Source organism: Mauremys reevesii, linkage group 10 (assembly GCF_016161935.1).
Source record: "Mauremys reevesii isolate NIE-2019 linkage group 10, ASM1616193v1, whole genome shotgun sequence".
Lineage (NCBI taxonomy): Eukaryota > Metazoa > Chordata > Testudines > Geoemydidae > Mauremys > Mauremys reevesii.
The window spans coordinates 45,672,758-45,684,179 of record NC_052632.1 but is presented as its reverse complement, the minus strand read 5'-3'; the positions used below and the strand labels follow the sequence as shown (position 1 = coordinate 45,684,179).

At 44.9% G+C, this 11,422-nt stretch overlaps 2 protein-coding genes across 2 annotated transcripts; both read left to right on the top strand.

The window, feature by feature from the left end:
* Positions 1 to 3,761: 3,761 nt before the first annotated feature.
* On the top strand, positions 3,762 to 4,420 carry LOC120373435 (epithelial cell adhesion molecule-like; the record flags this gene model as incomplete). Its single annotated transcript, XM_039491836.1, has 1 exon — positions 3,762 to 4,420. A coding segment is annotated over one exon (558 nt), but the record flags the coding sequence as incomplete, so codon positions are not given.
* Positions 4,421 to 4,752: 332 nt separating this feature from the next.
* On the top strand, positions 4,753 to 6,675 carry LOC120373434 (golgin subfamily A member 3-like). Its single transcript, XM_039491835.1, has one exon. The coding sequence runs from the start codon at positions 4,753 to 4,755 to the stop codon at positions 6,673 to 6,675; it is 1,923 nt and encodes a 640-aa protein (XP_039347769.1).
* Positions 6,676 to 11,422: the final 4,747 nt, after the last annotated feature.

Sequence of the window (11,422 nt, the reverse complement as noted above, 5' to 3'; positions counted from 1 at the left end):
AGTCTCCAGGTACTGCTCATTTGAGGCCCTATCCAAGGCCCCTAGAAATCAGTGGAGTCTTTCCATTTACTTCAGTGGGCTCTGAACCCTTGGGGAAAAGGAATTCAAGCTGCATTCCTGTGTTTCCTGGAATGCACTCTGTTATTTCCAGTTCAGGTTCTTCTGCCATGCAGTTCAGGACACAGCTGGGAATGGACTCTGGGTAAAGCCTGTTTTAGTTTAATACAGTACAGTTTGATGCAATGCAGCTGTCTTTTGTGCTACCTCAGTCACAAGCCAGCAAGGGTTTTGTAGGTGAAAAACCAGTCCCTTGAATTGCATCTGTAAATGAACCTGGCAGCCAGTGGAGCTGGGCAACTGCATCCTATACTGGCTGATGTTCCCAAACGGGATCCAGATATCTCCTGCTGCAAGGTATATTGCAACTATCCAGCATTTTCCCTTTCTTGGGGACATTTGACTTCAGAAAGCTGTACACGCTAAAATCTCTTTGTAAGGGGGCCTCAGTGCTAACCTCATGTCTCCCAAGGAGCCCCATCAAGCTGCCTTTCCTTCTGGAGGAGAAAGCTATCCCCTTTGCCAGCTGCCTGCCCAAATCAGGCAGATCAGAGACCTCAGCCTCAAGAGGCTAGTTAACAGCCAGGGGCAGTGAGTTGTATGGGCCCATGCTCCACCAATATGAGAGCACAGGGGCCTGGCTCCATAAAAGTTCAGGGTCGGGTCTTTCCCCTGGCCCTGCCTGCTGCCCCCCAACCCTGTGCCTTCCCCAGAGCATCCCCCAGCCCCACCTGCCACACCTGGGCAATTTAAAAGGGCCTGGGGCCCCCGCCGCCACCACCAGCAGTGCAATGGGGCTAAGGTGGCTTCCTGCCTGCCTGCTCCAGTTTATGCAAACAAACATGGCTGTTACAATATACTTTCTCTTTAAGCAAGAGATACCATACACTAGAAACTGGAGGCCAATGTTAAGTGGGTTGTCATTTTTGTTAATCTGGAAGTTGGACACTGGTTCTGACCAAGACCAGAAAATGCTAGCTATATTTCTGCAAGAAACTCAACTGACTGGTTAGAAGCATGCAGTACAACAGTGAAAGACTCAGCAGCTGAAAAAGTGAAGAACTCTCTCACTGCATTCAGAAAATGAGCACACATGGCTGATGAATGCACTGATGCAAATTGGTATCAAGTAGTAAGTTACTGCCTATGTTATCTTGATATCAGTGATAAGTCAGTAGATGAATTTCTAGATGTTCAGGTTATAGAAGACACATCAGCTGCATCTCTGACAACCCACATCTTAGAAGAGTTAAATGCTTGTCAATTGAACCCCAAGCAGATGGTTGCTTGTGCATTTGATGGAGCTGCAAACTTCTCTGGAAGACATAGTGGAGTACAAGCTTTGCTCAGAGAAAAGTGTAACTCTAATCTCTCCAATACACACTGCAGAGGCCATCTACTCCAACTAGCACTAGTACAACCTGCAGAATCTTCAAAAGGCTAGCTTAAAAAAAGCTAGCTTAAAAAAAGCTATATATTAAATGTCTTCATTATGCTCTTTTTCAGCAAGAGTACAAAAGTACTGAACATCTTGGAAAATATAGACGAAACATTGGGACAGAAGTTCAAATTAGTCCAACCTGGGAAAATCCACTGGCTTTCTAAAGAGCGATCCTTGGCTGTTGTCTTAAAATTACTGCAACCATTATTAGCAGCTTGGAAAGTATCCACCGAAATGGGATGGATCTAAGTAGTGAGGCTGGTGGACTACTTTTGCTACTAAATTCAGAGAACACAATCGCCATTCTCTTGTAAGTCTACTGTTGAAACCACTTGGGTCATTATACAATGCCATCCAGGCATCTGCTACAACAGTAGTAGATCTCTGTTCAGCACTGGAAGCTACACTTGGATTTATCAGAGAGATAGCCATTGAAAATGTACTGGAAGAAGCAAAGACTTCAGTTCAGAAGTTGACTAATTAACTCCTTAAATGAAGAAGACAAGAAGTGTTTGTTAAGCCATCTGAAAAAGTAAAGTACACGGACTTGATTCTTACATCTCTACACAAGAGCTTTTGGATTCCATCAACCTCTACGTAGATTTTACAGATGTCTTTCTTATAAAACACTGACAATTGAGTGGAATGAGGCACTATCAGCAATGGGGCTGCCATATGATCAGGACAGAATAGAGAATTTGAACACAGAGTGGAATATCATACGATGATAAAGAAGTTGAAATCAAATCTACATTTGTTCATCACTACTGTTTTGACCCAATTTTTGTGCTATGTTTCCTGGGATGAATGAAGTAGGAATTCATCTCTTTCTACTCCCAGTCACAACAGCTACAGTTGAGCATTCTTTTTCCTCACTGAATAGAATTTTGTGTTCTGAAAGAGATCCCCTTCTGCCTGATTATGAGCATATCATGAAGGACTAGAAGTATCTGACACATGAGAAGCCGCCAAAGATGAACGCACTGCATTTGAGAAGTTCATTAAACAGCGTTGTGCAAAATTACAAGAAACCAAGAAGTATGTAGATGTAGTGCTTCATAGTAGGCTTGTATAGCCAACTTCAATTTGTGTGAGGATTTAAAAACATGAGTTAAATCTAATAAAGTGTTCATGAAACATTTATCAATTTTTACTATGGTGCCACCATCACCCTAACAGTCTCACACCTCATCGGTCCTCACCCCACCCCTGTATTTTTGAACACCCCCCCCCAATCTCAATTTCTGTGGAAAACACTGCAGTGAAATATTTTTTCTGTGTGATAGTTGTTTATAACACATTCTGTCAGCTGCAGGATTCAGCATCAGTTATCCTCCTAATGTAAATAGCAGGGTCGGTTTGTTCATTTTGCTAGGCTGCTTTGCTGGCTCATTGGTTTGTGTGAGAAGCCTGAACCTCTAAAGAGCTATTCACCTCACCAAAAACACCACGTCAGCTTTTCAGTAGAACTCTTTGCCTCCCCACTAAGGTTTGTCTGAGTTTGAGATTCTCAACAGCAACAGTTATGATCATCCTGTGTCATGTTTTATAGAGATCACGAGTACTTTACCAACTGCAGGCTCAGTTATGGCTCTAATGCTTGAGCAATGGTGGGGAGGAGGAGAAGTTGATGCATCTTCAAGCAGTGGTGGTAGGAGGGGTGTTTGTGCTGGTGGAAGCCAGGGGAAGCACTGGAGAGTGAGGGTTGCCCTCACCAGTACAGAATAGGTGTAGCAGCATACACTCTACACACTGCATGGCTCCTCTGGGGTGCTCAGTATAGCTGGCAGTGCCTTCTGCCCCTACCCATTTGCCACCAGGGTATTTAGGCAGCAGCAACATTATGGCTTCCACATGCATGGGGGAAGGAAAGGACTTTTTGGCCCTCTTCTCACCTCCTCCATCACCAATGCCTCTGTGTGATGGCAGCCATATTTGGACCCTGTAATAAATAGATAGGAACTGTGGGATTGAATGTGAGATGCTGAAGGCTTCTGGATTGGAATTGTGTGTGAAGGGCTGGCCTTGGGCTTGTTCTCATTGGCCAGCTAATTGTGAATAGGTAGACAGGTGTGTAGAATGATAATTACCCTATGAGTTACAGCTGCGGCTGTGTGGGTTTAATTAACTAATTAGCAATTGTGATTGCTTATCATGTTGTATATAAGAGCATGCTGGGAATGAATAAAGATGGATGCATACACACACACTCTCTCTCTCTGCTTGGACTTCGTTCCTGCTCTTGCGATGCAACAAATGGTGACCCCGATGTGATACAGACTTGCAGTGCAGTGAACTAGTCAGAACAAGCTGGATCATCATTGAAACAAAACACAGTGAGAGAAGTACAGCTGTGGATGCTTCTCTTTTGAAGGAAATCATCAAAAATGAATTTAAGGAGCGTTACTCGCTGAATCCAGAGTATATAACTGATGTTGTGTATGAAAAATCTTATATTACTATTGAACTGAAACAAAATGTTTCCCAGAAGTCTGCCAAGAGTGTGGATATATCTGACGTGGCTTACTACTTTGAAAAAGATGTCAAAGGTGACTCTCTAATTCAGAGTGGCACACTACAGATAAACATCAGTGAAGAACCTCTAAAATTTGATCAAGCTCTAATCTACTATGTTGATGAAAAGCCCCCAGAGTTTTCCATGAAACATCTGACTGCTGGTGTTATTGCAGTCATTGTAGTGGTGGTACTAGTAATTGTTGCTGGAATTATTGTACTGGTTATCACTAGGAGAAGGAGAGGAAAGTATGAGAAGGCTGAGGCAAAGGAAATGAATGAAATGCAAAGAGAACTAAACTCATAACTGAAGTCACTAGAAGACAAATCGTGAACTATCAAGAAGGCAAACAGAACTAAAACAAGATAAGTACTAGTACCACTGTTGCCAATCTTGAATGAAGATAGTGTTGGTGACTTGAATTGATAAAAAGAAAAAGAAGGACGCGCCTGAAATCCCAGCGTCGAGCGGCCGGAAAAAAAAAAAAAAAAAAAAAGGCGCACGGCTTTCACGAGCGAGCAGCTGAGAGCTGCAGGGCGTCCGAGAGAGGAGGCGTGCCTGACAAGCGGCTGGGAGCCGCAGGGAATCCGAACGAGCGGCTGGGAAGCCGCGGGACGTTCGAATCAGAGAGACGTACCTGACAAGTGGCTGGGAGCCGCAGGGTGTTCGAGCGAGCGGCTGGGAGCCGCAGGGCATCTGACAAGGGAGGCACACTTGAACCAAGAAGTGAGTAGCTAATATGGGGACTGCTGCGTCAGCAGATTTGATACGCATCACGGAGCGGTGGGGAGAAAAGTTCCCCTCTGATGCGTTATCCTGCCTGTTGCGGTGGGGACGAAGAGGGGGACTTTCCATTCAATCAAGTAATAAAACTGTTTGGGAGCGGTTGGGCTGTGAACTCTGGAAATCGGTGGCTCAAGGCGATAAGGAGGTTTTCTCCCTGAGTCCAGTATGGCTCACCGCGCAGAGACGATTGGAGGAGTTTGAGGATGAGAGAAGACAACTTCAGAAAATGGCTGATTTTGCAGTAACACTGGAGCGAGAACTGGAACAGGTTAAATTGATTCTGCATCAGCGAGATCTACAGTTTGAATCTTTACAGCAAGAGCATCTAGTGCTCATGAAGCAGCTCACCTTAACCCAAGAATCATTGCACACCAAAGAGCAGTCCCTAAATGACCTACAGACTCAATATGATGAGCTGGTGGCCAGGTTAGAGGAATTCCAGGGTGATGTTATTTCTAAGGATGACACGATCCAATATTTGCAGAATGAGAAGATTGTCCTAGAGGTAGCTCTGCAGGCAGCAAAAGCAAGCAAAGAAGAACTTGATGAAGGCGCAAACTTCTTAGGTGAAAGTACTGAGGCAGTATCAGAAATCTTGGCACAATTGAGCCAGATGGAAAATCTGCAACAGGAAAGTGCCAGCCTGAAGAAACAGACCCAAATAGTAAAGGAGCAGTTCTTACAGCAAAAGGTAATGGTGGAAGCTTATCAAAGAGATGCAAGTTCACAGGACCAGCTGATTAGTGAATTAAAATCTACAAAGAAGCGGCTGGATTTGGAAGTGAAAGAATTAAAACGGGAGTTACTGAAACTTCGAAGTGAAAAGCAGTCCATTGCTGTTGAATGCTCAAGACTTCAGAAAGAAGTATCCCAGGTTCACCAGCAGATAGTGGAGTTAGAAAGCCACCTCCAGTCAGTGCAAAAAGAACGGGATACACAAATCGCTGATGGAGGAAATAACCAGGCTTCCCATGAACGGATTCAAGCTTTGGAGATAGAGCTGCAGGCTGTTAACCACAGTAAGATGATGTCGGAGAAAGAGCTGCAAGAAGTAATTTCACTCACCACCCAGGAGCTTCGAGAATCTAGAGGTTTCAGGAGAAAGATAAAATGTTTGGAAGAAATAAACAAGAAGTTGGCCCTCGAACTGGAACATGAACGGGGGAAGCTCACTGGTCTTGGTCAGTCTAACATTGCTTTGCGAGAGCACAGCAACATCCCCGAAACATTACTAGCAGAGAGAGAGGCAGACCTGGTGCAGCTGAATCTCCGGGTTCAAGCAGTCCTAAATATTCAAGCTTTACAGACTGCCTTAGAAAGAGAAAAGTCAAAAGTGAATAACCTTCAAAAGCAGGTTGCGGCAGCCACAGTAGATGCAGCACATAACCGTCGTCATTATAGAGCTGCTGTTCTTGAGCTGAGTGAAATTAAGAAGGAGCTACAAGCCAAAGAACTGCTTATCCAAACCCTTCAGGCTGAAGCAGACAAACTACAAGCTATTATTGAACGTGCTCATGCCTCTTTTAAGGCGCTCCTTTTAAGACAAAAAGGGGGGATTTGCAGTGAGCGGGCAGACGCCTTGGATAAGACGCCTGCCGCTCGGTTGCTGCAAGCTCTTTACGTGCTTAATTGGTTACATCTTGGTAAAAACAGCCAGGTGCCCCCCGCGATTAAACATGTCAGCGGGATGACTGGGGAAGAGCAGGGTGCGGCCCCCCGACCCTCGGTCAAATGGTTTGATTATCAGCAGCAAATATGGAAAGGACCAGTTGACTTGCTAACGTGGGGCAGGGGTTATGTGTGTGTTGCCACTGATGCGGGTCCCAGGTGGATGCCAGCGAGGTGGGTCCGGCCTTGGTTGCGTCCTCCGGAGTGACGGCAGGCAGATGCGGAGGAGCCTCACGAGACGCGCTCAGATGTCGCGGAACCAGAGCCCCCGGAGGAGAGCTGTTTGTTAGCTCTGCCAGGACTTTTTCTGTCTGATCCTCCATGAATGAATTACTCACTTGAGATGATTTTTTGTGTTTGAAAGAAAATCTGTGTGGTACCATGCAATTATTATTTAGAACTAAGATTTATGTTTTATGTTCCTTGTTATGTTTTGTGTTGTCTGTTTTCTGGCCAGAATTGTTGTTGTATTGTCATGTGGTTTGATGTTTTTTCCTTAAGACCCCCCACCACCCTCAGTGTCAGTTTGATCACCTGACAGCTGAGGGATGTTTCAAAAAAAAAAAAAAAAGGGGGGGGGGTCCTGCAGAGGTTACATCATTTGTTTATTGTGTTTTGTTTTGTTCGTTTGATGTTTTTGAAATTATATGTTAAGGATTGAATGGTCATATAGGTTGATCTTATAAAGCTTTAATTTTTTGTTTATGATAGGTTATAATGTTATGCTGTTATGAGTTGCAAATGTTTTATGAATAACATAATATTTGATTAAGATAGATTGTGGTGTTATGCTGTTATAAGTTGAAAATGTTTGGTGAATGTTTTTATTTTGTTTTCCTTTTCCCTTTTCTTTTGATTGTAAATAAAGGGGGGAGATGTGGGATTGAATGTGAGATGCTGAAGGCTTCTGGATTGGAATTGTGTGTGAAGGGCTGGCCTTGGGCTTGTTCTCATTGGCCAGCTAATTGTGAATAGGTAGACAGGTGTGTAGAATGATAATTACCCTATGAGTTACAGCTGCGGCTGTGTGGGTTTAATTAACTAATTAGCAATTGTGATTGCTTATCATGTTGTATATAAGAGCATGCTGGGAATGAATAAAGATGGATGCATACACACACACTCTCTCTCTCTGCTTGGACTTCGTTCCTGCTCTTGCGATGCAACAAGGAACTGCTTCTGCCAGGAAAAATTTCAGGTGACCATAGATGGTCCTCAGTAAGGGAAGTAGGAAATCCAAAATATTTCTCTCTCCTTTCTACCCAGCCCCGAGCGAATAAAATATAGCTGCATGGAGACAAACCCATCTGGCTCATCTTTACCCTACAGATTTCAAAATTTCTTTCTGAACAAGCCCTTTCATCTCCAATGAGATATTACCCCAGGAGCTTGCTGGAATCTACCCTCCCTTTGATCAGAAACCTCTCTCAGTCAAGGCAACAGGACAAGTGCATTGCTGCCTGTGCCTGCCTGCTGAGTTGAACTGTAATGGTCAGAGATCGCCCTAGCATAGAAGTATATTGAAGTGCACCCTAAGGAAACGAAGAGTTTAAATTATCCTCCACATGTCCCGCATTCCACTACAACCAATCCAGGCTGGGTCATTTGGAAGTTGAACACTTTATGCTTCCATTCCACACCACTGTCAAGTTTTAGCAAATTAGGACAAGTCAGCACATAAGAACAACCACTTGTATCAGTAATTGCTAATGGTAACAATTCACAGCCTCTCCCTGCTACAGGTAGCAAATTCCTACAGATAACAGTTTCTTACACTATAGGCTGTGTGAAACTGCTCTCTGTAGGAATGTGCTACTTGTAGCAGTGACAGGTCCTATGTTGCTAAAAGCTACTATCTGATGTAGCTTATTCCTACAGATAGCAGTTTCACACACCCAATAGTGTAAGAAACTGCTATCTGCAGAAATTAGCTACATCCTGCAGCAGTTTTTAGCAAATTAGGAGACGTCAGTAAATAAGAACAACCTTATGTTCTTGGTGGTGATGGGGGACTTCAACTACCCAGACATCTGTTGGGAAAATAACACAGCAGGGCACCGATTATCCAACAAGTTCTTGACAAGTGCGGTGAGTTCTCTGGGCCCTTGGTGCCTGGGGACCCAGAATATTCCTGGCCCAAGGGCCCAGCTCCAGCTAAGTTTCCTGCCTCCCCCCGGCCCCACTTGCTGCCCCCGGGCAATTTAAAACAGCTGGGGGGCTCCTGCCACCACCCAGCAGCGCAGCGGGGCTGAGCTGCTTCCTTCATGCTTGTTCCACGTGGCTGCCAGCACATCCTTGCAGCCCCAGGGGGAACTGTGCCACTGCACGCTGCCCCTGCTGTGAAGCCCCTGCGGCCAATGGGAAGCTGTGGGGGTAGTGCCTGGGGACAGCAGCATGTGAAGACCCCCTGGCCTGCCCCACCTAGGAGCCGCTGCCAGAGGGGGTGCCCCAGGTAAGTACCGAACCCCGCATCCACTTCCAGAGCCTGCACCCACACCCCCTCCCCACACACCCCCTCCAGTCCCCCAATTTCCTCCTGCACCCCCACTCCCTGCACCTCCAAACTCCCTCAGAGCTTGCACTCCTCACCCCCTCCTCCACCTCACCCCCTGCCCCAGCCCAGAGTCTGCACCCAGCAAACAAACTCCCTCCCAGAGCCTGCAATCCAGACCCCCTCCCCCACCCAAACTGCCTCCCAGAGCCCAACCTCTATAAGAGAACTCTCCACAATGACTCCAAGATCTTTTTCCTGACTCGTTGTAGCTAAATTAGCCCCCATCATATTGTATGTATAGTTGAGGTTATTTTTTCCAATGTGCATTACTTTACATTTATCCACATTAAATTTCATTTGCAATTTTGTTGCCCAATCACTTAGTTTTGTGACAAGTATCAGAGGGGTAGCCGTGTTAGTCTGGTTCTGTAGAAGCAACAAAGAATCCTGTGGCACCTTATAGACTAACAGACGTTTTGCAGCATGAGCTTTCGTGGGTGAATACCCACTTCTTGCATCCGAAGAAGTGGGTATTCACCCACGAAAGCTCATGCTGCAAAACGTCTGTTAGTCTATAAGGTGCCACAGGATTCTTTGTTAGTTTTGTGAGATCTTTTTGAAGTTCTTCACAGTCTGCTTTGGTCTTAACTATCTTGAGCAGTTTAGTATCATCTACAAACTTTGCCACCTCACTGTTTACCCCTTTCTCCAGATCATTTATGAATAAGTTGAATAGGATTGGTCCGAGGACTAACCCTTGGGGGAACACCACTAGTTACCCCTCTCCATTCTGAGAATTTACCATTAATTCCTACCCTTTGTTCTCTGTCTTTTAACCAGTTCTCAATCCATGAGAGGACCTTCCCTTTTATCCCATGACAGCTTAATTTACGTAACAGCCTTTGGTGAGGGACCTTGTCAAAGGCTTTCTGGAAATCTAAGTATACTATGTCCACTGGATCCCCTTGTCCACATGTTTGTTGACCCCATCAAAGAACTATAATAGATTAGTAAGACATGATTTCCCTTTACAGAAACCATGTTGACTATTGCTCAACAGTTTATGTTTTTCTATGTGTCTGACAATATTATTCTTAACTATTGTTTCGGCTAATTTGCCCAGTACTGACGTTAGACTTACCGGTCTGTAATTGTCGGGATCACCTCTAGAGCCCTTTTTAAATATTGGTGTTACATTAGCTAACTTCCAGTCATTGGGTACCGAAGCCAATTTAAAGGACAGGTTACAAACCTTAGTTAATAGTTCCGCAACTTCACATTTGAGTTCTTTCAGAACTCTTGGGTGAATGCCATCTGGTGACTTGTTAATGTTGAGTTTATCAATTAATTCCAAAACCTCCTCTAGTGACACTGCAATCTGTGACAAATCTCCTTGTACCGACTGCACACATACGCCACCCGCCCACAGGGCAGGTAATCATACATGCTACACTCAGTGCAATAAACTGGATAGCCCCCACTCTGCAGCTGGGCTTCTGCCTGCATTGTCTCCTAGTTAAATGGAATCAATTACATACAGTAATGGCAAAGTTCTTGGTTAAGGCTTGTAGCAGTGATGGAATAAACTGCAGGCTCAAATCAAGTCTCTGGAGTACATCCACAGCTTGGATGGGTCATTCAGTCCTTTGTTCAGAGCTTCATTGTAGTAAAGTTCCTCCAGAGGTAAGAAGCAGAATTGAAGACAAGCTGGAGGGGTTTCCAGGGCCTTTTATAGTCTCTGCCATGTGGAAGGACTCCTTTGTTCTTATTGTGGAAAGTCACAGGAGCAAGATGCAGTTTGGAGTCACATGGGCAAGTCACATGTCAATGCATGACTCAGTTCTTTACAGGGAGAGCAGCCATTGCTCACATGCTACCTTGAATGTTCCCAGGAAGACTTCTCATGTGGATTGGCGTCTCCCAAGGTCCATTATCAGTTAAGTGTTTCTTGATTGGGCACTTAATCTGAAAATTCCTTTCTCAAGAAGCTGACCAAATGCTTCACTAATGCTACTTAGAATCAAACACATTGAGATACAAGTACATAGCCAGTATTCATAATTTTAACTACAAAAATGATACACACATACAAACAGCATAATCAGAACCAGCAAATCATAACCTTTTCATAGACACCTCACTCAACAACATTTGTACAATGTTTGCTGCAAATATATAACAGTGGTTGCAACAATGATCTATACAGTCACAGTTCATGTCAACAACATCAGAATTCCCCACATAACTGCCGTCTTGGGGCCCTTTCCCACTTACCCCCCCAGCAGGCCTTCTTGGCCCACCTCTCCTCCAACTCTTGCTTCCGCTGTTCTGCATGGTCTATCAGCCTCTGCTCCTCCAGCTCCTTTGCTTTAAGCTCCAGCTCCAGTCTCCGCTGCTCCTCCAGGGAGAAACCTGACTGGGGCCCCTCTGTGCTGACTGGGTAGTCAGGTCTGATAGATTT

Excerpts from the sequence above, each read along its gene's own strand:
- LOC120373434 (XM_039491835.1), top strand. The coding sequence starts at position 4,753 with ATGGGGACTGCTGCGTCAGCAGATTTGATACGCATCACGGAGCGGTGG.